This window comes from Xylaria bambusicola, assembly GCF_022495145.1.
Source record: "Xylaria bambusicola strain CBS 139988 unplaced genomic scaffold F5B22scaffold_3, whole genome shotgun sequence".
NCBI classification, from domain to species: Eukaryota; Fungi; Ascomycota; class Sordariomycetes; order Xylariales; family Xylariaceae; genus Xylaria; species Xylaria bambusicola.
Genome location: NW_025953556.1, coordinates 701,157 through 727,980, shown reverse-complemented (window position 1 = coordinate 727,980; position 26,824 = coordinate 701,157). Strand labels below are relative to the sequence as shown.

At 48.7% G+C, this 26,824-nt stretch overlaps 6 protein-coding genes across 6 annotated transcripts; 3 read left to right on the top strand and 3 right to left on the bottom strand.

Annotated features, from left to right (window-relative positions):
• Nucleotides 1-5,249: 5,249 nt before the first annotated feature.
• On the top strand, nt 5,250-7,883 carry F5B22DRAFT_259172 (uncharacterized protein). Its single transcript, XM_047970084.1, has 3 exons — nt 5,250-6,010; nt 7,233-7,400; nt 7,538-7,883. Exons 1-3 carry the CDS (start codon nt 5,566-5,568, stop codon nt 7,732-7,734), a joined length of 810 nt encoding a protein of 269 aa, XP_047835274.1. The 5' UTR covers nt 5,250-5,565; the 3' UTR covers nt 7,735-7,883.
• F5B22DRAFT_642068 (uncharacterized protein) lies at nt 7,868-10,869 on the top strand (the record flags this gene model as incomplete). Its single annotated transcript, XM_047978069.1, has 2 exons — nt 7,868-8,594; nt 8,648-10,869. The coding sequence occupies 2 exons, from the start codon at nt 7,868-7,870 to the stop codon at nt 10,867-10,869; spliced, it is 2,949 nt and encodes a 982-aa protein (XP_047835273.1).
• Nucleotides 10,870-13,119: 2,250 nt separating this feature from the next.
• F5B22DRAFT_588227 (orotate phosphoribosyltransferase) lies at nt 13,120-14,875 on the bottom strand. The gene has a single exon (XM_047973661.1). The coding sequence runs from the start codon at nt 14,297-14,299 to the stop codon at nt 13,622-13,624; it is 678 nt and encodes a 225-aa protein (XP_047835272.1). The 5' UTR covers nt 14,300-14,875; the 3' UTR covers nt 13,120-13,621.
• On the top strand, nt 14,876-19,068 carry F5B22DRAFT_588225 (P-loop containing nucleoside triphosphate hydrolase protein). Its single transcript, XM_047973660.1, has 18 exons — nt 14,876-15,323; nt 15,383-15,429; nt 15,497-15,529; nt 15,703-15,760; nt 15,819-15,872; nt 15,925-16,012; nt 16,200-16,236; nt 16,293-16,428; nt 16,489-16,508; nt 16,660-16,705; nt 16,761-16,773; nt 16,898-16,922; nt 16,987-17,019; nt 17,070-17,134; nt 17,189-17,283; nt 17,334-17,490; nt 17,596-18,551; nt 18,623-19,068. The coding sequence occupies exons 1-18, from the start codon at nt 15,267-15,269 to the stop codon at nt 18,662-18,664; spliced, it is 1,962 nt and encodes a 653-aa protein (XP_047835271.1). The 5' UTR covers nt 14,876-15,266; the 3' UTR covers nt 18,665-19,068.
• On the bottom strand, nt 19,069-21,863 carry F5B22DRAFT_588220 (uncharacterized protein). The gene is made up of 3 exons (XM_047973659.1): nt 20,898-21,863; nt 19,988-20,401; nt 19,069-19,842 (listed from the first exon to the last, which is right to left on the bottom strand). Exons 1-3 carry the CDS (start codon nt 21,231-21,233, stop codon nt 19,672-19,674), a joined length of 921 nt encoding a protein of 306 aa, XP_047835270.1. The 5' UTR covers nt 21,234-21,863; the 3' UTR covers nt 19,069-19,671.
• Nucleotides 21,864-23,537: 1,674 nt separating this feature from the next.
• Nucleotides 23,538-26,776, bottom strand: F5B22DRAFT_633276 (uncharacterized protein; the record flags this gene model as incomplete). The annotated part of the gene is made up of 8 exons (XM_047976814.1): nt 23,538-24,365; nt 24,423-24,620; nt 24,676-24,797; nt 24,849-25,091; nt 25,141-25,447; nt 25,509-25,967; nt 26,021-26,290; nt 26,354-26,776. 8 exons carry the CDS (start codon nt 26,774-26,776, stop codon nt 23,538-23,540), a joined length of 2,850 nt encoding a protein of 949 aa, XP_047835269.1.
• Nucleotides 26,777-26,824: the final 48 nt, after the last annotated feature.

Sequence of the window (26,824 nt, the reverse complement as noted above, 5' to 3'; positions counted from 1 at the left end):
CGGATGGGAGGAATTGAGTAAGAACAAGGCATGTGACCATTGATGGCACGATTCGGCGACGACGATTATCTGCTTGATGAGGTGGCTTTGGGATTTGATAGGACAGGTTAGGAGAAGGCAATCTCGGTGCAAGTTCGGCCACGACAAATCCCGGAATGATGCAAGAATCTTTCACGCAAGATATCGACATGTACGTTGCCTGACCGCCACACCTGCATTGCTGCCGAAGATCACTAGCCCTAAAGAAGCAGTTTTTGCCCTGCGCTAGCAACTCCCCAGTCAGGGCCGCCTGGCCAGATGCGGAATGGAGCGAGGGCTTACTTGCAGTAGCCAGTAGGTACGGTACGTCGTGGCCATGGCCGACCATTGTAAGTAAGTACCTACAGATGCATCATGCAGCAAGGTGTATGTACTTCTCAGATACTTCTCAACTTCCATGTCCCTACGGCCGTGCTGCATTACTTATTGCCAGCGTTGGAGCAGATTTTCTTCTTCGCCATCCAATACCATCGAAGGAAGTCATTACGTTACCATCGTGTATTCGTTATGCTCGTTATGCTCGTTGGTCCGTTATGTTCTACATCGCAACTTTGAACCTACCTCCACTACTTAGCACCTACATAGTGTACTGTGTAGGTGAGGGCGTGTGTAGCACGATGCAACGTGTATAAATGAGGTATGCTTATTAATTGCAGAGTTCGGCTGTTGTTCCTCTCGGATAGATTATGACGGCATCCTGGCAAGTTAGAATGCTGTCTTACTCTCGGCACTCTCATACACATACGTTGTATATTTACCTGGATTACTTAATGGCGTGCTGTCAGAACAATGTCAGAAGAACGCATGTGCATATGTATGTATAGTATGTACTATGTACTCTGACAGATAACATGTAGAAACCATGTTTAAACCTCTTCCGGCATGTGGATATATGTATTGGCCGTCTACACCATTCAAGCAATACGTACTTACATAGGTAGCACAGTTGTAGGCAGGGTCCCTGAATCGCCTGCATGAGCCAATAAGGAGATCAAAGAGGTGATATACACTGTTGCTTCGCGACAGGCAGGGCATTACTTCTTCACGCCGAGTATTGCTCGAATGCTCGAATGCGCCGGGATAGCAAAGGTGTGCGCATGTACGCATAAGCTTGCCGCGTCCTTCATCTCTGCGAGCGAACATGCGTAAGTATGTCGTGGTATTGGACACAGGTCGGGGTTATTTCCGTTTTAAAACTGCATACGGTAGCGACAACAACAAGAGGCCGCCTTTTGACCCAACATGTGGCAACATGTGGCCTGCATATCCTTGTGGTTGTTGGAAGAAACGTAGCGCCTTACTGCATGTGTTGTTCGGGTATTTGCTCGGCAGGTCTTGTCTCGTCTTCGCCGACTGTTGCCCGGCTTTACTACCTGGGCCTAGGTTGCCTATCTTCATGACATTGTCGAAAGCTTCTATACAGCATTAATCAGTCCTTGGTAATCTACACAAACTAGCGAACTGGCAACGTATTTGGATCGCTCCGTTCGACGTGGTTGATTGGCGTTATCCTGGATTTCATCACGCCCACCCTCCCATACATGTAAGTAAGTAGGTAGTCGCGGGTAAGGTTGCGCTAATAAGCCATGTGCGTTGTGGATAAAAACGTCTTGCGACAAAGCTTCGACGACGTTCAAGATTTCAGCCTCATCGAGGCTCCATCGTAAAAGGTTGGTGATGGACCATGCAAAATGAGGGTCTTCATGTTACACAGAACGGGGCATCAAGCAAGCCTCTCTGCCATTTCTGTCCATTTCCGTCCACATTTGCCCGATGGATGCGATGCCGACATGATTCAATCGAAGCCCACCTTTCGCCCACCTTGCGCCCACCTTTTTCTCGAGAGCCCACCTTTGCCCACCTCGCGCCCATATTTGCCCGCTTGGGAGGCTGAAAGTGCCGTGTCCACCCACGGTCGCACAAATCCCACAGCGGTAATGTGGCATTAGTTGCAGCTGGAGATTCCCTAAACCTATAGTTCCCTTCACGTATAACCAAGGCTTGAGCTTTGCACTACGTCATGTAGCGCTCCCCGTCCGAATTGGGGCCGGAGCGGAGGGACGCGATGGATCGCCAGCGCCCGCCCCGTTCGTTTTTCACAGCAGTAGATTCTACACTACTACGTACAGCAGAATACATAGTATGTATGCAGCATCTCTGCCATACGCCTACTGGACACTATTGGCATTGTGACTAACGCTTCCATCCAGTGTCTACTGTGCACAATACTCGGGGGCTTACATACATAGTAGGTAGTAGTGTGCTGCGGTACCTCCGTAGGCACTGCGTGATGTACAGGTACAGCAGGTATCATGTCCATGTAGGTTGTCTACATGTCCTTAGGTACCTACATACTAAAGCCAGTACCTAGTTCGATTACATATCAGCCAAGCTTGAAACTGTCTTATCCTTTCTTAGTAGGAACTCCACTGTTGTAGCAGATGGTGGTGTGCTACCTTCCTTCCGCTCGCCCACAACCCGAGGATGACTTTGACACACAGGCTTGTCAGAAGTCTCATGCCTAACATTGTTGGTGTTGGTGATGTAGACGAGAAACAACGTAGCAGGGTGCTGTACCACGTTCGATGCTTCTACTGTAGTAAAAGAGCAAGGATTGAATGAGCTAAATCAGACCGTCTTGTAATCGGCAACTCTTACAATATCAGATGCAGACTTATACTCAGGACTTGAGTCTACAATTCATGTACTCAAGTATCCGCCTATGCGCGATCTAAATTATCCGAAACTATTGCCCACTTTGATCTTTTTACCGTGATTTACTTTAATGTCCGTTCACTCAAGTATAGGTAAATGCACTGCTAGCCTCTTCTGGCACTCTTGATGGATCTGTTAAGACTCTCTTCTATGTTCATATACATGTACTGTACAGCAGCAGTTATATGTACATAGAGCAGACGCACAAACTAATCTATCCTGATTATATAAGTTGAAGCTTACGAACTCTATATATTATATATGTATGTACCTGTTCACCGTATAAAGGTGTTTTCATTGTCGTTCATGATGGCAATAATGATTTGTATAAAAGTTTGAAGCTTTCTTTAAGGACATCTGCAATTCTCCTTTAAACATGTTGTTGTTCCAACACTAGTGAAGCTGGGAGCAGATAGCATTAATTGTATGGATAGCTGGATTTTAAATGCAAAGCTCTGTTTAGCCAATCTCCCCCCTTAGAATACCTAGATCTACAAGTAAACAATTGAGTATTGTACTGCAATAGCATGCTTCATTGGATCGAAGGGACCTTATATAATGTTACCGTCAATATATTACTAGATGTTATCATCGATCAAGTTTTATACCAAGGAGTCTGGATAGTCACCAAGCACTTATTATTGGCAATTGGAATGCTAAATAATTTACTCAACCAGGACTTTAATCGATGCTCCCAGAACGACGTACGTTCAACCGCCAAGTAGGCGAGTCGCTGATGGACTAAAATGATACGTAGGTACATCACGATAGCCGATGCGAAGTTGAAGCGTCAGTGCTGATTGGCATTGAGGCCTCGATAAAAGATGGCTATGGCCTCCCCTTGTCTACATGGAACCATAAATCCATCTACCGAACCAATATAGAAGATCCCCATATCTATTGACCTTTTGGCTCAGCCGAATATTGATAACTTTACAAGGGATAATCTTTAAGCTGCATCCACTATGTAGTATCTTCTGCTGTGGGCGGGTGTTCCTTGTCCACATGAATAAAGGTCGAGCGAGCGTCATGTGAGGTTAGGCGTGTGCGTTGCAAGTTCACAATAGAAGATTATGCCGTTAGAAAAAGAAGAGCATGGTTATACCCTAAAAGGGCAAAAACGTACCCAGACTTAGAGGACAAGATAGCCAACTAGTTTGCCCCAAATCCACAGACTATTAAAAATAAAATGCAACCGTGAAGGACTGGAGGTAACCACTCCCTCGCAAAGGAATTTAGTCCATATGGCCTTATTTACGGAATTTGAACAAGATGCTCACACAAGACATGCTACCATTGCGCCCGAATAAAAGCATAAAGGGCAATGGTAGACGAAGCTGGTGCTATACAGATGCAACGTAGCTTAAGGCGGCGGCGAAAAACAGGTTGTATCTAGGTTAATCTCTATTCCAAGTAGGCGGAAACATGAACAACCAACTATGAGTTAGGATCTACGGAGACCTCATCCCATCTCGCCATGATCTTAGAAAATGGCAATATAGCCAGCGCAGAGGAAGCAAAACCCACGGACGTATGCAGGCAAAGAGATAGATCTGCCATGCACACAGCAAGCTCGATCAGTGATCGATGAGACTTGGATTTGAAGACTGTACCCTGGACTACTATTCTCAGGGGATTGTGCAACATAAATCGACAAGGAGGATGAAACCATAGTGATACTACAAATGCATACTTAGTAATAGTTGATAGGATGCACTACTTACGGTTGATACTGCTGGTTGACTTGCCTCGCCAAGGGCCAAAGATTACATTACTTGAACTCACCTACCTATTAATTACATGTGCCGTGATTCCGTGATAGGCAAGACCACCACAACCAAGGCCATTCAGCTGCAAGCGACCATGCAGGCCTGCAGGGGAGTCAAACCGATTTGCCGCAATGAATAACTCAAGCCTACCTGGAACGGAGTCTGGTACCGAGCAAATAGCAGCTCGTGGTGCCGTTACCCGCCTATTGTACTAAGTGATGAGCACTATCACACCACAGCTTTCCACTAGTGGTAAGCACAATGAAGATTTTATTAGAATGATTACACGAACAAAACATTGTATATATATGCACGAAGGAATGTCAGAGCTCCCAAGAGTCTTTACAATTGCCTATATCATGTGTGATTTTGCTGTTGCGTCGCAGCCCAGCTGGACACTATACAGTTAAACGTGCTCACCCTGCGCACTATGTAGGGCCCCTTTGCTATCTACATAACCAGGTGTCTACTACTAGAGGGACAGAATATAGGGATAGGAATGTAGGCAATAATGCCCTGTATGAAGCAGGTTTTGCATACAGTAAGATGTACTGAAAGCTCGTGTGCATGGCGTCGTGATCGAGGGAGACATTCAGTAAATTACTCGAAAATTAACGGTCTTCTCGAGCAGAGGGAGCTACCTAAGCCCTGCTCACTGACTTGCAGATGGCAAAAACATTTCCATTTTCATATCCATGTCCATGTCCATGTACATACATGTACGATCCCGCCACCAACACCAACTGCACCTAACTTTTACGCGGTGTGTCAAATGGTCAGTGCTGATTTAAGATGCCCTGGAAGTAAATCATTCTCTGGCCGTATAGGCCGGTACCTCTCTTCCGCTATAGGTACCGCAGCGCCTCGAGCAGCAGGTATCGGTACCTGAGCGGTGGGGCGGTAGCGTACCGAGTGTACCTGCCTACATGTAGGTACCTACTACGTAGGTATCCTGACTCTCCCGCCAGTCAAGGACCAAGGTTCCCCGACTCGCGCTTCGCTTCGTGTCAATCAATTGGACGCAGTGTCGTAGTAGGTAGGTATGTACATCGTGTACTCTACCTACTTGCCTACTGCCTACACACAGCAGGTACAAGCAAAGCAGGTGATTGACCTCCTGCTAATCGTGGGAGTTCGTTCGTCCTCCCACTTCCCTCATATCTCGCCTGTCTCCGTCTCCCTTGGTTTTTTTTCTTTTCTTCCATTCCTCTTCTTCTCTCCCCTTTCCTGTTGTTCGTCCGTACCTCCTCGTGTATCGACTCACCGCTACAACGGCAATTGGTGCGAGCTCTCTGTTAAGGCGCGTCGTCGTTGTTGTTGTTGTTGCTATTGTCATCTCTTCGCCGTCGCAACATCCTGGTTGTCGCTGGAGACGTTAGAAACGCTTGCCAACAAATTGTCCCCACGTGTGCAGCCTTTTCTGAGGGGCGCGAACAAGAAATTTGTGGTACAGCACCGTTTGTGGGTGTGGATTCCTGGACCTGAATGTAAGTTGTGTTGTTGATTCCATATTTTGCCCCATTCGCCCTTCTGCCACTGCCGGGCGGTTATTTTATTTTATTTTATTTTTATCTCGCTTTATCTCGATCTTTTTTTTATTATCCGCTCCGCTCTGGTCCTGTGGATTGCCCCTTTGCCTTCTTCTGGCTGCTGCTGCACCGAACTTTATCTCCGAAGTGGCGCCCGGGAGAAGCTTTCCCCTTGCCCTTCCTTCCATTCTTGCCAACCACCCTTATCCGCCCTCCAGCCGCCAACCCACTCCCCACCTGTCCTTGACCCCGTCAGCTGGCGGCTTTGCTTCACTTCTCTTCTGGCACTGGTGCCACATCCCACCAACGTCCATTCAGGCACCTGCGTGACAGTTGCGTGCTCTTCCGACTTCTCCTGTCGGTACCTGATGTACATTGCGCGGAACGCGCCCATTGAGTAGAGCACCAATGACACAGAACGGAACCTCTATTTCCACCAAGTAGATGTACTTGCTACTTCAGTACTTTGGCCCTTGTCCTTAAAGCCAAGTGTCCCCACAAAAGAACGCGTCCTTTTGCCTGTCAGCCGAAGCTTTTTCCCCTTGACATCAAAACTCCTTGCTCCCTCATCCTCCCACTTTTTTTTTCTCGCGAGCTCCACCCACACACACACTCACACTCCATCTGCCTCTCTCTCCATCCTCACACCAGCAAAGCCGAGTCTGGCAGAGCACCGCTTGTAGGGACGCGACGGACTGTATACGCCCGACACTATTCTCACTACACCCACTTCTTGCACCAGTGTCTCCGCTGCCTGCACCACCAGCTACCCAGCTAGCCAGCCAGCCAGCTCGCCAGCTACTTAGTGTAGCCAGCGACCACACCCACTTTCGCTAGCCAGCCTTGACTTGCAGTCTGCATGCATCAGCATCTCGACGAGTTACCGTCATCCGCCCCGTCTTTCATCGTCAGCATCCACTTCTTCGCCGCCGTTGGTCTCTTGTCCTCTCCACTTGTCGACCCATCGCCTGTTCGGCATCCCGTGTCCACTTTTCACAAGTGGCTGTCCGTCTGTCCAGCTATCGTTGTACCTGGACTGTGCATCATCTTTTCTGTTACATTTCTAACCAAGGACCCACAGAACGCACGTTGAGCGAGCAGCCAGTCAACACAGAAGAAGAAGAAAAAAGGATAATAGAAAATCTCTTCCTGTCTCGAGACTAATCCGACAGATAACAAGGGCAAAATACCCCTGCCTACCTTGCATCCGTTCGAATAAGAAGCCGGCTTGCCTCACCGCACACCTCGAGGAACGGGGCTCCTTTTCTCCACTTTACAAACACCAGTCCCCATCAGTCCCATCTTGTTCATTGGATCACAAAGCTACTTTTTCTCAATCATCTCTCCAGTGTGGTCCCCCAAATCTACCCCAATTGAGAGTGTTCCCCTCATTGCCCTTGTTACCAACTTTTTTTTTCTTTGCTTGATTCTCTTCCTGAAATCGAGACTTTGTCGCCAGCATTGTTTCTAAGCCTCCACTTGCAGCATCTAGCATCTGGAGACAGCGTTGCGCTACTACCGTTCGGTATCAGACGTGGAGGATATCAGGACTTCGGGCCATCGATTCCAATCTCTGGAACTCGATATCAACAAGCGAACCCTCAACGCGTCCCTTGTTGATCTACGCTGCCCCTCTTTGTACCCACAAAGCGCACGCGCCCTTACGCCAGGACTACGTGTAGTTTCTGAAGCCATCGCACGCAAATTCTGTAAACAGACGCCATTCGACTCCAACAGGACATCCTTGGGCTTGCTATTGTCTAAAGCAGTCCCTGGTGTTATCGCCCATAGCGCTCATTGCTCACTTTTGAGGATATGGACAACACCCCTTCTGCCCAGCAGCAGTTTACGTCTAACCAGTTAGGCACCTCGGGCTCCTCATACCCTTCTCCGTCAGCCATAGCGCCTCACCAACTGCAGCAAGGTTCCTCCACTCAGCACACCTTGCCCCCTCTTCAGCATAATAATAATAGTATGCAATCAATCTACGGGAGCCACCCTCATACGCCTAGAACGCCAGGGACTCCTAGTACACCTCAGCCACAGAACAATATGAGCAACTATCCACCACCGAGCGCAGGTCCTGCCCGTACTTCGTATCCCATGATGCCTAATCAGTATCAGAATGCACCTCAAGGTTATCCAACGACTACATCTATGATGCCTCAGGCCTCTGTAGCAGCGTCGCACCCGCAGCCCATCGCACCTGCGCCGGCTGCAGCGCGACCGCCAGTTCTCCGCCCCATGCCTGCCGGTGGGATTATGCCCGCGTCAGGAATGTCTTCGCCTTATGGTGGAAGTCCTATGATGAGCCACCAACCATCTTTACTGCAGGATACTGAACAGCCTACCCATGTAGTTGGATCCCAGGGACGACGCGGCATCTTGCCGAGTGCGCCGGGTCGACCCGCAGCCCCCACAGGTACAGGTGCCTCGAAAAATACTGTCATCCCTCAGAAGGATGCTGACGGAAAGTTTCCTTGCCCCCACTGTACGAAGACTTACCTCCATGCTAAGCATCTCAAGCGCCATCTATTGCGCCGTAAGTTTGTAGAGTCCGTAGAAACTTGGGAGGTATACTAATCGAGCGAGCAGACACCGGCGACCGCCCATATATGTGCGTGTTGTGCCGCGATACGTTCTCACGAAGTGATATCTTGAAGCGCCACTTCCAAAAATGCTCGATTCGTCGAGGTAACCCAACTGGGGCGAGTCACTTGTCTCATCCCCAAGCACACGTTAAAAAGCAGCAGCAGAATGCCCAAAAGGCAAACGAGGGCGATTTAAGTCACATGAATGGCATGGCTAGTATGCCAGGTGACCAAGTCGTTCATCCTTTCGGTATGGTCCAGATCCAAGATGGTATGGGAAACATGGCCAACGACCAGAATCAGCTCTCTAGGTCAAGCAGCATGAGTCGGATGGACGATGCCGCCAACCGGGACCGCAGAAACATGCCAGGCGGCTACAGTGCTGAAGTGCCCAACTCGATGGCATCCAACATCAACCCACAGTTGGCTAACTTCAACATGCCACCGAACCAAAATGGCATGCCCATGTATGGAGCTTCTGGCTCAAACCAACAGTCGGGCCTTGACTGGTCGCAGATGTTCCAACAGCCTGGTGCGCAACCAACACATACCTACAACACTACGTTCCCATCTCCTAATATTGGACAGAATCAGACCGCAATCAAAACCGAGCCTAACCTCACCCCCGAGAGATCCAATGGCACACCCGGCGCTCCCCCGACCGATGGTACCGACCGACCGTTCTTGTTCACGAACTGGGAACCGCAGAATTCTATGCATGATGGGTGCCAGCAACTTACTACTCAAATAGTCAATTTCTTCTACCCATCTAGCAATTACATCTCATCCGAAAACAATGCTATACATATGCTTTTTCATCCCGAAAACATTAGAAATTTCCTCTCGTCTTTTATTCATTTTCATATTCACTTTTCCTTTCTTCACATTCCTACTTTTCGCATTATGGAAGCCTACCCTGGCCTCACGGCAGCCGTGTGTTGTATTGGCGCTTGTTACTCTGACCGGGTTGATCAAACACTTGTGCGTGAGGTTACAACTTTTCTCAGTATCGCTCTTGAAAGAGACTGCAATCTAGTAGAATCGCAGGCGCCGTTTAAGGTTGAAGCCGGAAAAGACAAAGTTGGTCTTGAAAAGTTACAAGCGCTAATTTTGACATCGTCTCTGCTAATCTGGAATGGAACTCCAATTCAAAGGGAATCTGCCCGACGCCTATTCCCTGTTGTGGCTTCAATAGCACGGTGTTCCGATCTTTTGCGGATCCAGGACAACTCAAGTCTCTATAGTTTCCTTCACCAACCAAATCTCGATCTCCAAAACATAACCCTCCAGTCATTCGATTGGCAATCGTGGACTGAACAAGAAAAGCGTATTCGGCTCATGCATATGGTATATCTACTAGATGTCGCACGGGGATTGTACTTCAACCTTGATTCACAATTTGACGCCTTCGAGATCTGTATACCATTGCCATCCGACGATGCTGCATGGGAAGCTCAGTCTGCAGACGAATGTGCCAGGGCTCTCAATCTTTTCGGCTCGGATGCTGTAAAGAAGGCAAACCCTGACGGCTCACAACGGAGCAAGCAACCTGAACTGAATTTAGTTCTGCGAGCAATGTTAGACGGCACAATACAAATTCAGCCTGGAAGCACCAATTTGTGGGGAAAGTTCATTTTGATTCATGCTATACTTGCTCAAATTCGACGAGCACATCTTGAGGGTAAATCAACTGAGCTCGGTAGTTCGACAACGCCACTTCGACAAAACGATTGGATCGTGATGGTGGGTTCGGATTTTGCTGATCCCAATAACAGCAAAAGAGATACACCCATACCCGGCAGTCCACCCATGTCCCGTGAGATATATCGCAGCTTTAGTGCAGCACTAGATAAGTGGAAATCTTACTGGGATATGGATATGGCCATTCAATTTCCGCCTTCAGTTTCCAATCCTCGACGACACGGCTTCTCACGCGATGGGCCGCATTTCTTCTGGCTTGCAAAGGTACTTCTCAAAACTCCGCGCCTGACGCTTGTCCAGCTAGGTCCAGACCAACGATTGACGCAAGTCATGCAATTACTCAAGGCGGCAACAGCATGGGTAGAGGCCGATGGTGCTTCACGAGGTGAAGAATTTGGTTCAGTGGGCGAGATTAATCCCGACTATGCAGTCTCTAACCTCACCCTTGACATGACCCAATTCTTCAAGCCGTTACCAGCTGTTGTGGAGTCTTCAATTGCATCTTGTGTCAAGACGGACATATGAACGGGGGCAGGGGCAGGGGCAGCAGATTTCAGTCTGCGCTTTCTAAGCATTCATGGCGTTCTTGTTTTGTTCATTTCTGATCATTCAAAAGTTTCCCTTCGCCTGCATGGAACCAGCATGATGGGTGGTAGTTTGATTTGCATTTTCCGGTTAGGCTCGTTCATCCTCCATTAGACTGGTTGAGGTTTTCTTTGCATTTAGACACGATGATTAGATTACGGGGTTTAGGCTTGTCCCCTCTGGTGGTTGTCATGGTTTGACGTTTCGAGGTGACTGAGGAGGATTGATATCTCCGAGATCGGCTTACCTCCAAGGGGTACATCCTTTTCATGAAAGTGGGCATTCGGCTGAGCGGTGGGAGACTTGTTGATCAGTTTGCAGCAAGGTGATGAATATTGTGTGCTCTCACAACTCATCAGATATAGATTATGCACGTATGAAACATTCAAACTCTTGTTCTGATCCTTTGTTCTGCGCATGTCAATTGATGTAGACCGTGTACATCTCATTCCGTATTGAGCATCTCCAATTAGAGCTGTTATTTTCAGTCGTGCAACTTTGTTACCATTTGGTGAATGGTGGCGAAAACTCATTCGCTTCCATCCACATTTCCATGAATATCGCTGCTCAGGAGTTCGCGGTGCAGGCTATACGTAACATGTGCATTCATATTATATTATCTTACTATCCCCTACCTCGCAACAGATCAGTCAACTTGTAGGAAAATGACCGTTAAGTTCTACCACTGATGTCGGTGCTGCCATCTTTTACCCGGTCAACGGTCGTGATCCTTGGCGCCAGCTCTCGTAGCTGAGCATGGTCTTCCTCCGTAGGCTTGAAGTACCGTTCCTCGGCCCGATCCGACAGCTGCAGTCCAATGACGCCCCAGGCGAGGAGACCCAGACCCACACCGATGCGAGTCTTTGGGGAGAGATTACGGAAAGATCTGACAGGGTTACCTAGTTAGATTAAAATTTTCTATTCCCTGGACCAGGTGTTGTGTGATATGCTGGAAACAACGTTGAGAAGCGAGAATCGGAGAAAGGATGAACTCTAGACAGGGGCAGGGAAAGGGAAAGATAAGACGGGAATAATACAGGAAATCAAGAGAGAGAGAGAGAGAGAGCGGCACAGAGGTAGGTAGGTTGAGAGTGAGACAAATCAGCCACCTGTGATTCTGTTGGTCGTGGCGGCAAGACAAGGAGGAAGGGGCGAGGAAGCATGGGTGGTTGAACAACGATATACCTAATACACCGGCGCGCATGTATACGTGACTTTCACTAGACGCGTAAATAATGCATACAATACGTAGACGACGCTGATGATGAGGGGTTTGAGACGGATAGGGAGGGAGTGAAGATTATGTACGGATTGGGTAATTATAGCAAAGTCAACTAAAATGCGATTGCGGCGCAATAGGCTTGGTCGGGGCTGGACAGGGCATGACTGGATTGGCTTACTGGAGCGGTGACATTATATCACTTGGCTTGGTAGAATATGTATGTACGAGTTGGTGAAAGCTCAGCCAACCAACGAACCAACAGCACGACACAAAACGGCTCAAGCTGACACAAGGTTGTGTAGGTGAGAAGTGATGTGTTACCTTCTCGCTTATAGCGGTGGCAGGAGAAGGCGAAGACGGGAAGACGAAAAGGGAGGAAATAAGTAAAGGGATGTAAGGGATGAGAGATTAGTGATATTATCGTTGGCTCTGGTAAAATGTCCGCGTGACCTTGTCCTAGTTGTATAGTTAATAGTGGTGATAGTAGATCGGCTGGCGTACTTATGTAAAGCGTCGATGTATGTACCTAATTCGGTAGGGCAGGCAGGAGGAACGTTTAGAAACGATCGCAAGAAGTTTCTTTAGTTCAAGCAAGCACGCGAGATGCGCGGGTGACACGGTATGACGCGAGCCAAAAGCAACATGCGCAGAGAGGAGGAGAGGTTTCAATATGGGCTGATGATGATGTGTCGCCTCGCCGGCTTCGCCTCGTCCTCGCCTCGGGATCAAGCAATCAAAAACGATTGTGAGGGGTGAGTGAGTGCCAGTATGGGATTATCGACTTTTGAAAATGCGACGGAAGTAGATGTACATCAATCGCGCCGCAGACAGGTAGACGGGCAAATAAGGCAGATAGGCGGTGAGACTGCTACTGCATTGGTACTTGTGGCTGGTGGCACGTTAGACTGGGCATAGGTAATTCAGACCTTTTTTTTGTATTTTTTCCCTCCCCTCCCTTTCCTTCATTTGCAAAATGCGCAAAGTCGGCGAGATGTTGGTTAAACAGGGCGTTGCTGACCCCACTTTAAAATCTAGTCTGACTAAGCGGATATAGTGGTCCGCATGACTACTTCGTGCATCTAGGAATTGACAAGCATTGTAATTCCCGACGAGGCGCTTTTCAATGTACCTACTGTACGAGCTCGGGGCTTTCCTGTTAATAGAGATGTATCGTTGTGTAACGGTCTTTAACAACTGGGGAAGAGAGTCGCTGGTTCTCTCTTGTATTCTAGATCTGAACTAAAACACTGACTTTTAGATTTATAACTGGCCACTAGTGCAGATATCAGGACCAACTCTCGCTTGGATGAAGTTGCGGCGGACTGATGGGCTATCTCAGGATTCTTCACTAGTCATATTCTCAAACCAATTGTCTTCGCCGGAAGCCTGGTGTTCCCCTGCCAAATAACACTGTTGTTCGAGTACCTAGCCAGTGGTAAACTCTACCTATATTATATGGCTTCATCCGTTTCACTCGGTGGCGCCGTACTTCGCTCTGTACTCCTCAATTTGCTTAATAACTTCCTGATCTGAAATAACACCCTTCATGCCGGCCGCAATAATGTCATCGAGCTTTATAATTGCTAGGATGGGAATGTTATATTCCTTGCGCAACTGGCCGATAGCACTCGTCTTGCCATCACCATCCGGCAGGGTCTCCTGACGGTCAAGTGCAACAACAATGCCAACAATGGTGCCGCCCTGGGCGCGGATCATATCAATGGCCTGGCGCTTGGCAGTTCCGGCGGAAACCACATCATCGATAATCAATACACGCTTTCCTTTGAGCGGGGAGCCAACAATAGTGCCACCCTCGCCGTGGTCCTTGGCCTCCTTGCGATCGTAGCTATAGGCTGTGCTGCGATACTTAGCGAAGTCTATGCGGCCGAGCGCGTAAAGAACGCTGGCGGCAAGCGGGATGCCCTTATAGGCTGGCCCGAAGATGACGTCGAACTCGGGCGCCTCGGCAACAATGGTGTGAGCGTATGCATCTGAGATGGGTAGATGCAGCTCGAGGGTGAAGAAGTCGCCGGCGTTGAAGAAGTAAGGTGAGATGCGCTTTGACTTGAGTTCATATGAGCCAAAACGCAAGGCGCCTCCTGAGATGGCAGCCTTAAGAAAATCTTGCTTATACTGAGGCAACGCCATTGCTACTGCCGGTGTAGAAAGGCAGGGCGGTGCTGAGTTTCTGGCTCTAATATTTCACGAGATGGTCTCGGATATATCTTATTCTCCTCGAGGATGAATGCGTTTTGGAGTTGTCTATATAGACAATATGGTGTAAGCCCATGCACACTAGTTGCGTAAGTTGCATCAAAAACCTTATGCGATGCGAATGTGAGGCGCCTGTCACCGCCCAAGCATGCGTATCCATTGCCATCATTGAATAGAGAGGACAAAGCAAATGTCGAGAGCAGTGACAATTGCTTGATATTGAAGACCCTTTCTTTCTCTATAGGACAATTTCAAGCCGCCACTATTCCCATCGGACATGGGCCTAATCTTGGCACTCACTACCCAAGGGTGGAATAATCCAATTTATTTTTGAAGGTGGGGTAATGGAGAAGCCATGGCGAAGCAGGCAGAATAGCATGAGAAGCACGTTTGCGACTTACCAAGAATTCCTCGTTCTGAGAGCCTGCAGACTGCAAAGAGGATATGGAATTTTGGATAGAACAAGTGATACTGAGTTTGAACTTTGGAATCCGATCCCAAGATGACCTAGATACCTAGGCAACGTCCAGCGTTTTCGTGGTGCAAGGACTGTGATAAGCCAGATAAGGAAAGACATGCAGTACGATAACCCCGATAAACCCCACTCACTGTGATACTGGCCCCACACTGATTTTTTTCTGGCCGCTACCCTTGCCGCCTCAACTATTATTATTATGTACAGTCAGTGACAGTGAATCGACCCATTGACCGCCATACGTTCGACGGCGCAATCACGGGAACCATCAACGAACGAGAGCCTCCCCGGGCCGAACGCGCGAGCACGACAACTACGAAAAGGGTCTCCTGGACGGCAGCCCCCGAGCCCGCATAGCTCCTCTATTTTCGACCTCGGATTGTGTGATTCGAAGTGCGTTCGTCGCACCCCAACAGAGTCGCAACTATGAAGACCACCTGGAAAGACATAGCACCCGTGCCGACGTCTACGGAATTCTTGGACGCAAGTCCCCATGCTCGCGACGCCAATATCGCCCTCCTCGCTGACCTTTTCCACTACAGATCGTTCTATCGCGAACCCAGAGGAAACTTCCGACACAGATCCGCAGGTAAATCGCTGTCTGCTCCTCTTTAACTCGAGGATGATAGTAAGAGAGTTTGCTAACATCTCCTAAGTGGATTCAAGATTTCCCGTATCAGAGCATTTTAGGTATGTAACCCCTGTCGTGCCGGTTCTGAGGCCCATTGCCAGCAGAAACAGGGATTGCCTATCAGAGCTAACGTTGTCACAGTATGTGAACCTTCGATCTAGAAGCGCCGCCACCATGATCCGAATGTCCTAGGAAGCATATAACAAGAAGCTCGATTAACAAGCCCCATAGCACCAGAAAAGTCAAGTTCACGGCCGAGACCTTCGTCGAAAAGCTCTCCCTGATCCTGGTTGGTGGATTCTCTCTGGCAATTCGTAGTGAAGCTGGTCGTTGACGTTTGTTCGTAGGATGGCTTTCCTAGGCTTGCAGATCTTCATCCATTTCATAAGGATTTGATGAATGTGCGTTGCCCCCCGGAGGAACTTCAAGCTGGTTATCTAATTGAGTAAACAGACGCTTTACGATGCCGACCACTTTCGCATCGCCCTGGGACAGCTTGCTACAGCCAAGAGTCATATAGAAAGCATAGCGCGCGATTATGGTATGTCGACATTCCCAATCTCGGAGAACGACACGTCAAATCAAGCGGTTGACGACACAGTCGTTATTCGTAGTCGCTCTTTTTGCACAAAACATAAACGACAGAATCGCCAATGAAAAGCTGTTTTCTTCATGATAAGACGTTGGGTGCGACTTTCAGCTCTCGCATTCGCTAATTACTGTGGTAGTCCGTCTACTCAAATATGCGCAATCTCTTTATCAATGGTGAGCAAATTCCGAAGGGCTGGTGACGATCTAGAATCTAAGTTGACGGCAAATAGCAAACAACTAAAGCGTGCTGCTCTTGGTCGTATGGCTACTTTGACGCGGCGTATGAAGGACCCCCTACTCTACTTGGAGCAGGTTCGGCAGCATTTGGGACGTCTGCCTTCTATAGATCCCACTGCACGGACTCTGGTACGATTTCCTTGGCCCCAGAGATGATGTTCATGATAACGAATGCTAATGCGGCTCTAGTTGATCTGTGGTTTCCCTAAGTATGACCCCTGGCGCGTTTTTCTTCACATTTAGCCACCCATGGCGGCCATAGTCGCCCGTTCGAGCGACACACGTGTCTTCGGAGCATGAGGAACCCTACAAATCTGCACTCCACGGGAGTAATCCATCACTGACTCTAGCGAATTACAGTACCGGAAAGAGCTCTTTCTTGAAATCCATTTCGCGAGCTGAAGTTGTAAGTTGACGACTTTGTGTGCCCAGATAATTGCTCGGTGCTAATTTAATTATAGGAAGTGATGCCTTGTAAGTAGCCGTCCTTGATTTCGGTTAATGCCGTAGTTCGGGGTTTCGTTGCGAAATAGCGCTGTTCAGACTATGCCTTGCTGTTGGGCCTCATCTAGAAGCAAAATACTGACTCGAAGTACAGATGCCTTCACTACCAAGAGCCTGTTGTGAGTATTGCTGTGAACAATGGGCTTCTTCTTCTCTTTGTGCAGCAATGACTAACTTAATTAGTGTTGGTCACTTTGATTATCAGTACCTTAGATTGTAGGTTTTTTTAAATTCCCTCGAGCCAACATATGCTAACCATTCCGCAGTCAAGCGATAGATACCCCCGGTGTTCTCGACCACCCATTGGAAGAGATGAACACTATTGAGATGCGTACGTATTAGCCCGATGCTTGGCCCATAAGTGTGCACGACTGAAGAAATTTAGAATCCATTACGGCTATAGCACACCTCCGGGCCGCAATCCTATATTTCATGGATTTGTCTGAGCAGTGTGGTTACAGTGTGAAGTCACAGTTGCAGGTCAGTCTCTTCAATATCGCTCAATATCACCTAATTCTGACTCGGGTTAGCTGTTCCGGAGTCTCAAACCTTTGTTTGCAAACAAATTGGCTTTCATCGTGATCAACAAGATTGATATCCTAAAACGTGATGACCTGGATTCGGCTACTGCTGCTGAGCTTGATGAACTCATCTCATCTGCCGGGGTTGAAGTCCTCGAACTCTCTTGTATGTTCTAACCCTCTGGAAACAAATTTTCTTTTACGCCTATGGCCCTCATTCTTGGCCGCGTAATGTTACCTACCTTGACATCATTTTGCTAATTCTTCACAGGCAATACAACTGAGGGAGTCCAGGAGGCCAAGAATCTGGTTGCTGATAGACTTCTAGCTCATCGAGTCAGTGAGAAAGTAAACGCTGGCACCAACGCCAGTGGCGTTATTGGCAGCCGACTGGCCGATGTAATGGCCCGTATCCATGTGGCTCAACCTACGGAGGTACGAGAGAGCTTTATACCTGCAGCAGCTTTGGCGAAAAAGAAATATGATAAGGCCGATCCTGACCGCCTGATGCTTGCGAGGGATGTCGAAGAAGCGAATGGTGGAGCTGGTGTGTTCAACGTTGACCTGAAGGCTGATTATCTCTTGGCGAACCCCGAATGGAAGTATGACAGAATTCCTGAGATACTGGATGGCAAGAATGTTTACGACTACGTCGATCCTGATATTGAGGCCAAATTGCAGGCCCTCGAAGAAGAGGAAGAGAAACTAGAGGCTGAAGGATATTATGACTCGGACGAGGAGATTGATGATGTCGAGGTGGCTGAGATTCGGAGAAAAGCCGACCAGATTCGAACCAAGCAAGCACTTATACGCAACGAATCGAGAATGCGCAGAATCAAAAACCGGGCCGCCTTACCACGCAGTGCTATCAAGAAGCCGCTTTCACAGCTTGAAGACTCGCTCGATCAGTTGGGTGTTGACACAGAGGAATTGCAACTACGGGGCCGCTCACAGACGACTAGCCGTGGCCGTTCTACGACACGCAGCAGGCTGGGTACCGAGGATTCTAACGCTATGGATATTGATCAGACCCCAAGAGATAGATTGCGATCCAAGAGTCGGGCAAGAAGTCAGCCGGCGACCAACCGTCGCGAAGATGGTGTTGTCGATGTAGAGACTCGCACGAAGGCCGAGAAACAGGCGAAGCTTGCTCAGAGAAAGATGAATCGCAATGCACGACAAGGAGAGGCCGATCGGCATACAACTGCCTCGCTGGCTAGACATTTGGTATACCTCACTATTGAAATCATTCATATACTTCCTGGGTTCAATGATGCTAACTTGATTTCGCTGCTCAGTTCTCAGGAAAACGATCCATCGGCAAGGCGTCCCACCGTTAAGTATTCATGGATGCTGCTATCTGTGTTAACGTGGATATGTTATACGTCATGCTCTTATTCATGCGTAGGAACTATCTAACCACGCAATACCTTCTGGGGGAATGCATAAGAATATCATCCTTATACTATAACTAGGTGCAGACGGATGAATCCTATTCAAAGTCTTGTAAGCCTATCCTTCATAGGAGAGGAGAACGTCCGCACCCATCATAGACTTTTGGCATGTTAGACATGATCAGGTGGTTGTGTTGTTTGTGTGCCATGGTAAAGAAAAACGGCGGGGGAGAACAGATGAGCTTCGAAGACGATATCAATGAATCAATCAATTACTGGCGTTCTGGACTGGGAATGAGAAATTTACTCTTTATCTTCTTTGCTTCAATTTGATAGAACAAACCAAAGGGATGATGCTCTTGTCCATGAAGACGAACCCGCTTCATATGCTATCATTCGTGATCAAACGGTATGATTTGTATCTCTGTGCTGCTAGCAATGCAACAAGATTCCTCGAGTGTGCGGACAGTGAGCTGTTATGTCCATGCATTAGATAGACGGTAAATATATGCCCCGGCCAACTGATCAATTGGGCTACACTATCCATTGTCTAGATGCTATGCAGCAGTCCATTTATCCATCCAGTCCAACACCATCCATCTATAGAATTGCAAAGGCCAAAATGCTGATTTGTAGCCTGTATGGCCGTGTATATCTGTTCCTCATACACTCCCGATCCGTCCATGTCTATGTGAAACGCCAAACCTTGTAACATACGTCTATAGCGAAAAGAAAAGCCTCGGCCGAAAGCAAGTAGATGCATTTCTTTTGTGGCCGTCATGCGCCTCTGCCTAAATTTTCAAGATAGATCTTGGGTCTCAAGACAGTTGGCCTTCCGCTTGTCAAAAAAAGGGGTGTCGCAAACTCATCGTTGTATCAGCTGGTCCTTACGGATTGCGCAGGAGTAGGATTAAAGCTGAGCTGCGGGCCCGAACTCATGTTCGACAGACACATTAATATATGTGGTCTGCAAATTCGGGCACAACGTCGCTTATATGAGCTGGCCCCTCGGGGAAGGCGCAACCTAAATCAAGCACCATGTCATGCCAGTTACCACCACCTAACTTGGCTTCGCTGGGGCCGTTGTGGCAGAAGCCCCATCGCTTGTAATAGTTGACCAGGTACTGTGTTCCATGACCCATGATTAGCATCAGCTCTTCAGGAGTTCAGGAGTAGTTCAGGAGTAGTCAGTCGCCCAAACCAAAGGGGGCCGCGGAAGGAGAGGAACGCAGAGCCTGAAAGCAGTAAAGATTTGGTCTTTTGGTTTACCTCTTGACAGATGAGAGCGATACGGTCGGCGATATCAGCGTGCTTGACTTGCTGCATATACGACTTGAGGATGAGATTGCCCATGCCGACGCCTTGCAATTTGGGATGTACCGCCAGCGAGTGGATGCAAACAGTCCTGCCGAAATCCTGGTGGCCGACTTTGGAGTCGTCGTTGCTCTTAGTCGTCCTGCCGCCCTGGGGATAGTCCATGGAATCATCGGTGACAACAGCGCCGTGCGAACGCGTGGCGATTATGTGCGCCAGTAAAACGCTCACGGCAGCGTCGTCGCGGCCCGTCTCCACGGCATGAGCCGTGTGCAGCGTGTCAATCTCCCATCCCTGAGCTTTTGACGGTACGACAGTGCAGAATAATCCCATGCAAAGCTCAGGACATGTTGTCAATCGATATATAAACTGAGGGGAGAGATTGGCTAAGTCAGCTCATACCATATTGTCTCATATGACTGGACAGCGGGCGCAGCGGACGCAGTGGGAACTGTTCTCTTCTCAAGTCGCCTTTCCAAGCGAATGTAGACGGTATGTGGGCACCGATGCACTTAGAGTATAGAGTAGATCTGGTGTTGAAGATACACTCATATCGAAGCCAGGTAGGTGGTATTCCTAACCAAAGGGAATGCAACGCCAGACAACCGGATACAGCCACGTGCATAAGCGACTCGGGGTCATACAGGGTATTCGACCAGTGGCTAAGACACCGCACAATAATACATTGATATGTAGTGAAAAAGAAATGATTATGAGCGATGGGAATGGGAAAGGCGGAAGAGGGAACGAAGATGAGTTCCGAAACAGTGAAAAGCTAACCACGACCACATATGGAAACAAAGAAAAGCACAGAGGTCATGAGAACCGACAAAGGGGGATAACGACAGAGCGAGAGATGGCGTACCTTGTCTCGCGAACAGCGATAGGCAGGATTGGCGAAGGCGGCATTCTCGAGGGCGACGCAGCTCTCGAGGTCGGAAATGGTGAGCGGGCGAATTAAGGGTGAGAAGGGAAAAGGCAAGAGATCCTTGATGCCGCGGGGTTGCGGTCGGCGACGCTCACAGCTGATGCGTTTTTGGGCGTTGGCGTCATCGTCAGACAAGTCCTCGGTGTCGTCGATTGCATCGTCACTGTGGTTGCCGGTGTTGTCGTGACCGTCGCCGTCGTTGATGTCCATGCCCATGCCCAGGTCTTGTTGCTCCCTGAGCTTAGAAGGCGGGGCGTCTGTAGAAGAAGACATGGTGTTGATTGGTGGGGCGGAGAAGGGCCCGGACCTCAGGGAAGGTGAAGGTGGTAGAAATAACAGACAGAGGTTGGGTGGAAATGTCAAAACGCAATAGCTAATGGGAGTAGGTAGTTGATCGTTGCTTGTTTGTTTGTTCTGCTTCAGCGTCTCGGTTCTGTTTGTCTGCCTGTCTGTCGTCTCTACATACCCTGGTGATTTCAAAGTTGGTACGGGTCCTTCCTTGTACGTCTATGTGGTGTTGATATTCAATATTCAGGTATGGTATACAAAGGACCTGTGTCAGCGAAAGCCTCGGTATTTGTGCTGTACGGAAAGCCACTGTGGTGGTGGGCTTTTCGATTTGTCGTTACGGGTAAGTCAGCGTGGCAATTAGATCAATCACACGTGGCCTATAAGAGACTGCATCGGCGCGCGGGCAAGCTCGTATAGTGTCTCTCGTACAGCGCTGTGATGCTGTGATGCTGTGATGCTGCGGTGTTGCGGTTTTGCGGTGTTGAGATGCGTCGTGGTGGAACGCAGCAATGGGTCTAACCCAGGGTACCTATCTTTTGTTGTTGTCTGTGCAATGTGATATGTGATCGAGGGAGGGGGGACTTGGAGTGGAACTGACTGCTATTGTCTACCTACAGAGATCGTCTATCTACCTACATTACTTTACATTTACTTACTTATCTAGAGGTAGCCAGTCCAGTCAGTCCAAGCGGCCTTGTCTCCTGGCCTCCCTCCCGCCTGTCTCTCTCTGTCTCTGTCTCTGTCTCTCTCTCTCTCTCTCTTCCTCTCCCTCCCTCTCCCATGTTCCGACGTACTCCTACGTACTACTAACTAACTACTTACTTACTTACATACATACACTACGGTCAGACTACCATGTAGTTAGGTAGGCAATTGGTCGTTAGGGGCGGATGGCACAAGAGTCAGTCGGTCCACTATTGCTTGCGTCGTTGTGGTTGGCCGGCTCGCGGCTTGCGGCTTGATTTAGGTTTGATTTTTGCTTTTGCCGGCTTGTTACCCCATCGTGGACGAGTGTCTGCAGAAAACCGCGTCTGGGCACGTGTGTCAACGCCCACATTCCACCTACCGCTAGTGTTCCAACCAAGACCTGTGGATGAATATGAATGAACATCTCCATTCTCGCCCTTACATACATTCGCCTACATTTTGACATGTAGGTATCTAGGTACCTATGTACCAAGCTGGTGTGAGCGCCATTTCGGCCAAGTAGCCTCAAGGTTGTTGGTAAGCCAGGAAGACCTGGCAGACCTGGGTAGACTTATTTGGTTTGTCACGTGGCTCGCGTGATCAAGAAATGACTGACGGACCTGTCACCTCATCATTGGGTGGGAGACATCTTAATGCCGTCATATCCCACCGCTTCGGTGCTGGTGCTTTCGGGATGCCCGCTCAAAGCGCTTCACCGATGCACCACATCCGCGTGTTTCAAAGGCTTGTGTTTGAAGCCAAACCGAGTCCCAGCAAGCGCCGACCCGGCACCGATATACAGACGTTCAGCATCCGTCGAAACAGAGGGTATCATTGCCTATCTCTCCATCTTTTAATCATACACAACACGTTAACAGCCCGGCTTATAGAACTTCCTGCCAACATCTTGATCATCCTCTCCCGCGCTAACTCTTGGCCCCCATCTTGCCCTCCGAACCTAACTGAACCCGCAGTCTGCCCTTCCATCTGCTCTTCCTCTCCCGTCATCACTTCGAACACATGGACCAGCTCCCTTCTCGTTTTCAACCTTCTTGACGCGTATAGCATATTTATATCAACTCTTCGGTCCAACCATAACATAGCCACCATCCCTCACAACAATGCAAAGCGAATCAATAGCATAATCAGAACCAAACGCCCATAGAAACTGATGACAAAACACTGTGGTATTTTTCGTCACTCTTCGTTCAACTTTTCTTGCTTTTGTGGTATCGTGTGGTATCTCGCTCCGTCTGCAACGCCCTATACTGCCAAAGGCAGATCGTGGTATCATATTCGAATGAATTCATGCATATAGCATCAGCTGAGAATCGTGTGTGCGCCGTCACTCGACCCTCCCGAGGAAATAAACCAGGGAAAAGGAGAGGGGAGAATAGATCGAAATTGGAAACCGAGCAAAAACAGGTATAGCAGTAATAACATAAATCGATCATCTTGTATCGCGGATCATGGGCCACGGTATAGGAGAAAAAAAAAAGAAAGAAAAAGAACCCGGGCCCACCGATGCACGCCAGGGGTATATCCAGCCGGGGGAGGGGAGGGGGTATTTGCATGTATAGCATCTAGAAATATGGGAATCTAACGGTATGGTCCAATCGGACCGGGGTATCCTGAATTAGTAGAGTGCGAAGTTGATGGTCGCCCGCTGTCACCAGACGCACGCGTGTTATGGCGGGGTGTCACATCACCGCCGTGCGGGATGTTGTTGGGAGATAGCTTGTGGTCGTGTCCATTGTTCCCAAAATGCCGGCTCGACCACGGGCTACTTTCATCATCTGGAAGGTTGACACCACTATCATTCCAGGGGTTTCGATCGGCATTGAAGCTGCGCGTCGATTCTATCGAAATCAACGAGGATTTGGAAACGTTGCTGGATCCTTTAAAGAACATGTTCATCGAGTGTGAGCTGTTCTTTCTCCGATCGAGAGAGCTAAGAAGCTGTGATGGCTTCCGAAGCTTGTCGAGCAAGGTCGTGGCACGCTGCTGCGTCATATCGTCGCCAAAAGCAGGCTTGGTCGGTGAGTCGGTCCCAATAGTGGCGGGCGCGTGCTGTAGTAGTTTAGAGTCGAAATACTGCAACGTATCTTCAAATGAATCCGACTTTGGACGAGGAAGAGCTCCTTTGACAACTTTGACCTCCACGTCGGCCGCAGTAAATTGCTGCATCAAATAGTCTATGGCATCTCGAAGACCACCGGCATTGTTTCGCGTCAGTTTCCAAAGCAGCGTCGTAGTACGGTGGCCGTCTTCAGTCTTGTCCTCGGCATTCTCATGCACTTCCACAGCAACTTCATGCTGTGTCTTTAGTTTTCCAACTAACCCATTGACGAATTCTGGAGACTCAAGAAATTTGACCAATGATGCAGTTCGAGTTAAAACCAACTCATGAGTTTCGGGAACCATGCCCTTTACAGTAATCAGCACTTATTTCAGTCAGAGCATGGTACACAGAAAGAGACTCACCAAAAATGCATCAGCACACATGGGAACTTGCCACTCTGGGCCAGTCACCGTGACCTCGTCGCTTGCTTGCTCGGTGCTGGGAAACACAATTTTGCAATTCCACTTCTTCTCAAGCTCTTCAATTTCTTGCAGGCGAGCAATGAGCTGTCTGTGGTACAAGCGGTCGACATGCACGATTTGTGACGTAAACTCTGAATGCTAATGCTGCTTGTTAGTACTAAGCTGAGTATTGGTATCAGAAAAGGCTACTCACAGCTCTGTCAACCATGTCCAGAATTTCGGTCTTCACCAGTTCCAAATTCTGTGCATTGCGAGCTGGAGTACGACAGATCACATTGTCGACTTTCACGTCATCGTCTTCGCGGCCCATACCACCTGTGCGGCTAGTCAGTTGCGTGAACTGGAAAAATGAAGTTCGAATCCTACCTCGATCCATAGCATTCGAAAACTTGACGAAAACGGAATGCTTCTTCATAATACGTTGGATGTGCTGACCACCTATGCCAATGATGCGTTTATGATACTGGTCAGGAACATGGAAAGAAATAGAAGCAGGCATTTCTTGTTCCACAAGAGACATGCCTTGCTTCATCGCATCATGATTAGGCGCAATGACATCTATGTCGAAGTTATATTCTCGGAAACCATCAAAAATGATTTGAACATTGCCTAAACTTCGATCAGTTATGGTGCCTCATATGCAGATGGATGAACATACTCTGTGTCATGATCTTGTTAATCTTGCCATTCTTCTTACCAGATACAAACTCCTTGTGCTCATTGGCGAGTTCTATCTTGACACGGATTTGCTGAGGGCCCATGGTGCCTAAGTCCATTTGAGAGAGAACAGTCAAGGCCGATTTGACGGCATCATCAGAACCAGTAATGTTAAAAGTCATCTTGTCAAAGCAAATGTCGGCATCTGAGTTTGAGCAAATATCACTAAGCATGGAACGGACGTCATGAGGGTTCGAAATAGCACCCATTCCTTGGAACCACCAGGACGCATAATAAAACTGCCCGGCCTTGAAAATAATAGTTAGCACACGAGAAAATAAAATAGAGACAAGACGCAACTGTACACACCAGAGACATGATTTCCTTCATAGTGCGCTCGATTTGAAGCCCTTCCACACCTTGAACCCGAATCATGTTGCGTTGGGACGCAAGAGGTGGGAACATGATGTATGCGCCATTAACCTCCATTATTTTTCGAACCTTGTCCATTCGACCAAGAAGGATACTATCAATCTTAGCAGGCGTAATCATGGCATCCTTCATAAAAAGTTTTGTGCGAGTGACGATGTCATGAATCTTGCGTTTCGCTAGCTCGATACCCTGAGGGTTCTCGCCAGTGATGAAGATTTCGTCTGGATTACGGCGACTGGCATTTGGTGGACAGTATCGAGACAATTGAGCGAATGGTGGGAAGTAAATAGCCGTATTCGTCGCCGATTCAATCAGCTTAATATTCTTTCGAGATCGTCCACACACGATAGGGTGCAGAGTGCTCTCGAAATGAAAGCGGTCGACATCTCGTCCCAGCTACGTCTCACGTCAGTGTAGTTCATTTAACATGGATAACAGTCACCTCGCACCAGTTTGTCAATGAAGATGAGAACCTGGGTCTTAGCGTGCTCAGCCGACTCAATGTCACCATAAATAGCAACTCTCCATCTTTGGTCACGAATAACCTCGACATCGCCATTGAGCCCATCGACAGTGGGGTTAAGTTTCGGACCCAAGATAAAGATGTCGACTCCGCAGAATGCAGCAAAGGTGTCGAGGGCATCTGTAACATGCTTTTGAAGCGCACCAGCGGCAGAGTCTACAATTAAACTGTAATCCACATCGACGGTAGTGCACCTCTACAAGGTCTAGTTTAGCAAAAATGAAGTCACGTCACGGGGGCTAACTAGTATGATGCATACCAATGCCAATGGAGTATCACTCAAGATAGTCTCGCGGCTCTTGTGAACCAATTCCGGAGCACCCGACAGCGAGACAGTGACCACTTGCCCTTTGCCGAGCTTGGGCGTGGTCAAGTTGACATGGGCCTCAATGGGTAGAGGGCCCCTACTAAGCTCCTGGCACAGGTTCTGCAGATTGGCAAGGTTCTGGGCATGCACGGGGAGGTCATATATGGGAACATCGTCGGGGGCGTCTCCAGGATGCGTCCAGCGGAGTATGGAGTCGCCCGTGGCGTGTAGGATCTCCTCGGTGTTGGGACCGGCGAGGTCGGAAGCGAAGGGAACATTGAAGGCAAAGTGGATAGTGGTGTCGGCGGCGGGCGAAGGACTTAAAGGCGGAGCTCCCGGAGCCGCGGTCTTCTGGTGAGGGTTCATGGGAGTCATATTCATATTGGGCCTCGACGACATGCCGAAGCTGGGGCTCTGGATGCG

What these genes read in the sequence shown, in the direction of transcription:
- F5B22DRAFT_259172 (XM_047970084.1), top strand. Translation starts at nt 5,566, where the DNA reads ATGTACATCGTGTACTCTACCTACTTGCCTACTGCCTACACACAGCAG. An exon ending in GTGGATTCCTGGACCTGAAT is followed by an intron (nt 6,011 to 7,232) that starts GTAAGTTGTGTT and finishes ACAGATAACAAG; the next exon opens with GGCAAAATACCCCTGCCTAC. An exon ending in TTTTCTCAATCATCTCTCCA is followed by an intron (nt 7,401 to 7,537) that starts GTGTGGTCCCCC and finishes CTCCACTTGCAG; the next exon opens with CATCTAGCATCTGGAGACAG.
- F5B22DRAFT_588227 (XM_047973661.1), bottom strand. Translation starts at nt 14,299, where the DNA reads ATGGCGTTGCCTCAGTATAAGCAAGATTTTCTTAAGGCTGCCATCTCA.
- F5B22DRAFT_588225 (XM_047973660.1), top strand. Translation starts at nt 15,267, where the DNA reads ATGAAGACCACCTGGAAAGACATAGCACCCGTGCCGACGTCTACGGAA. An exon ending in CTTCCGACACAGATCCGCAG is followed by an intron (nt 15,430 to 15,496) that starts GTAAATCGCTGT and finishes ACATCTCCTAAG; the next exon opens with TGGATTCAAGATTTCCCGTA. An exon ending in ATCCCACTGCACGGACTCTG is followed by an intron (nt 16,429 to 16,488) that starts GTACGATTTCCT and finishes ATGCGGCTCTAG; the next exon opens with TTGATCTGTGGTTTCCCTAA.
- F5B22DRAFT_588220 (XM_047973659.1), bottom strand. Translation starts at nt 21,233, where the DNA reads ATGTCTTCTTCTACAGACGCCCCGCCTTCTAAGCTCAGGGAGCAACAA. An exon ending in ATCGCTGTTCGCGAGACAAG is followed by an intron (nt 20,402 to 20,897) that starts GTACGCCATCTC and finishes CTCTCCCCTCAG; the next exon opens with TTTATATATCGATTGACAAC. An exon ending in TCGCTCTCATCTGTCAAGAG is followed by an intron (nt 19,843 to 19,987) that starts GTAAACCAAAAG and finishes CATGGAACACAG; the next exon opens with TACCTGGTCAACTATTACAA.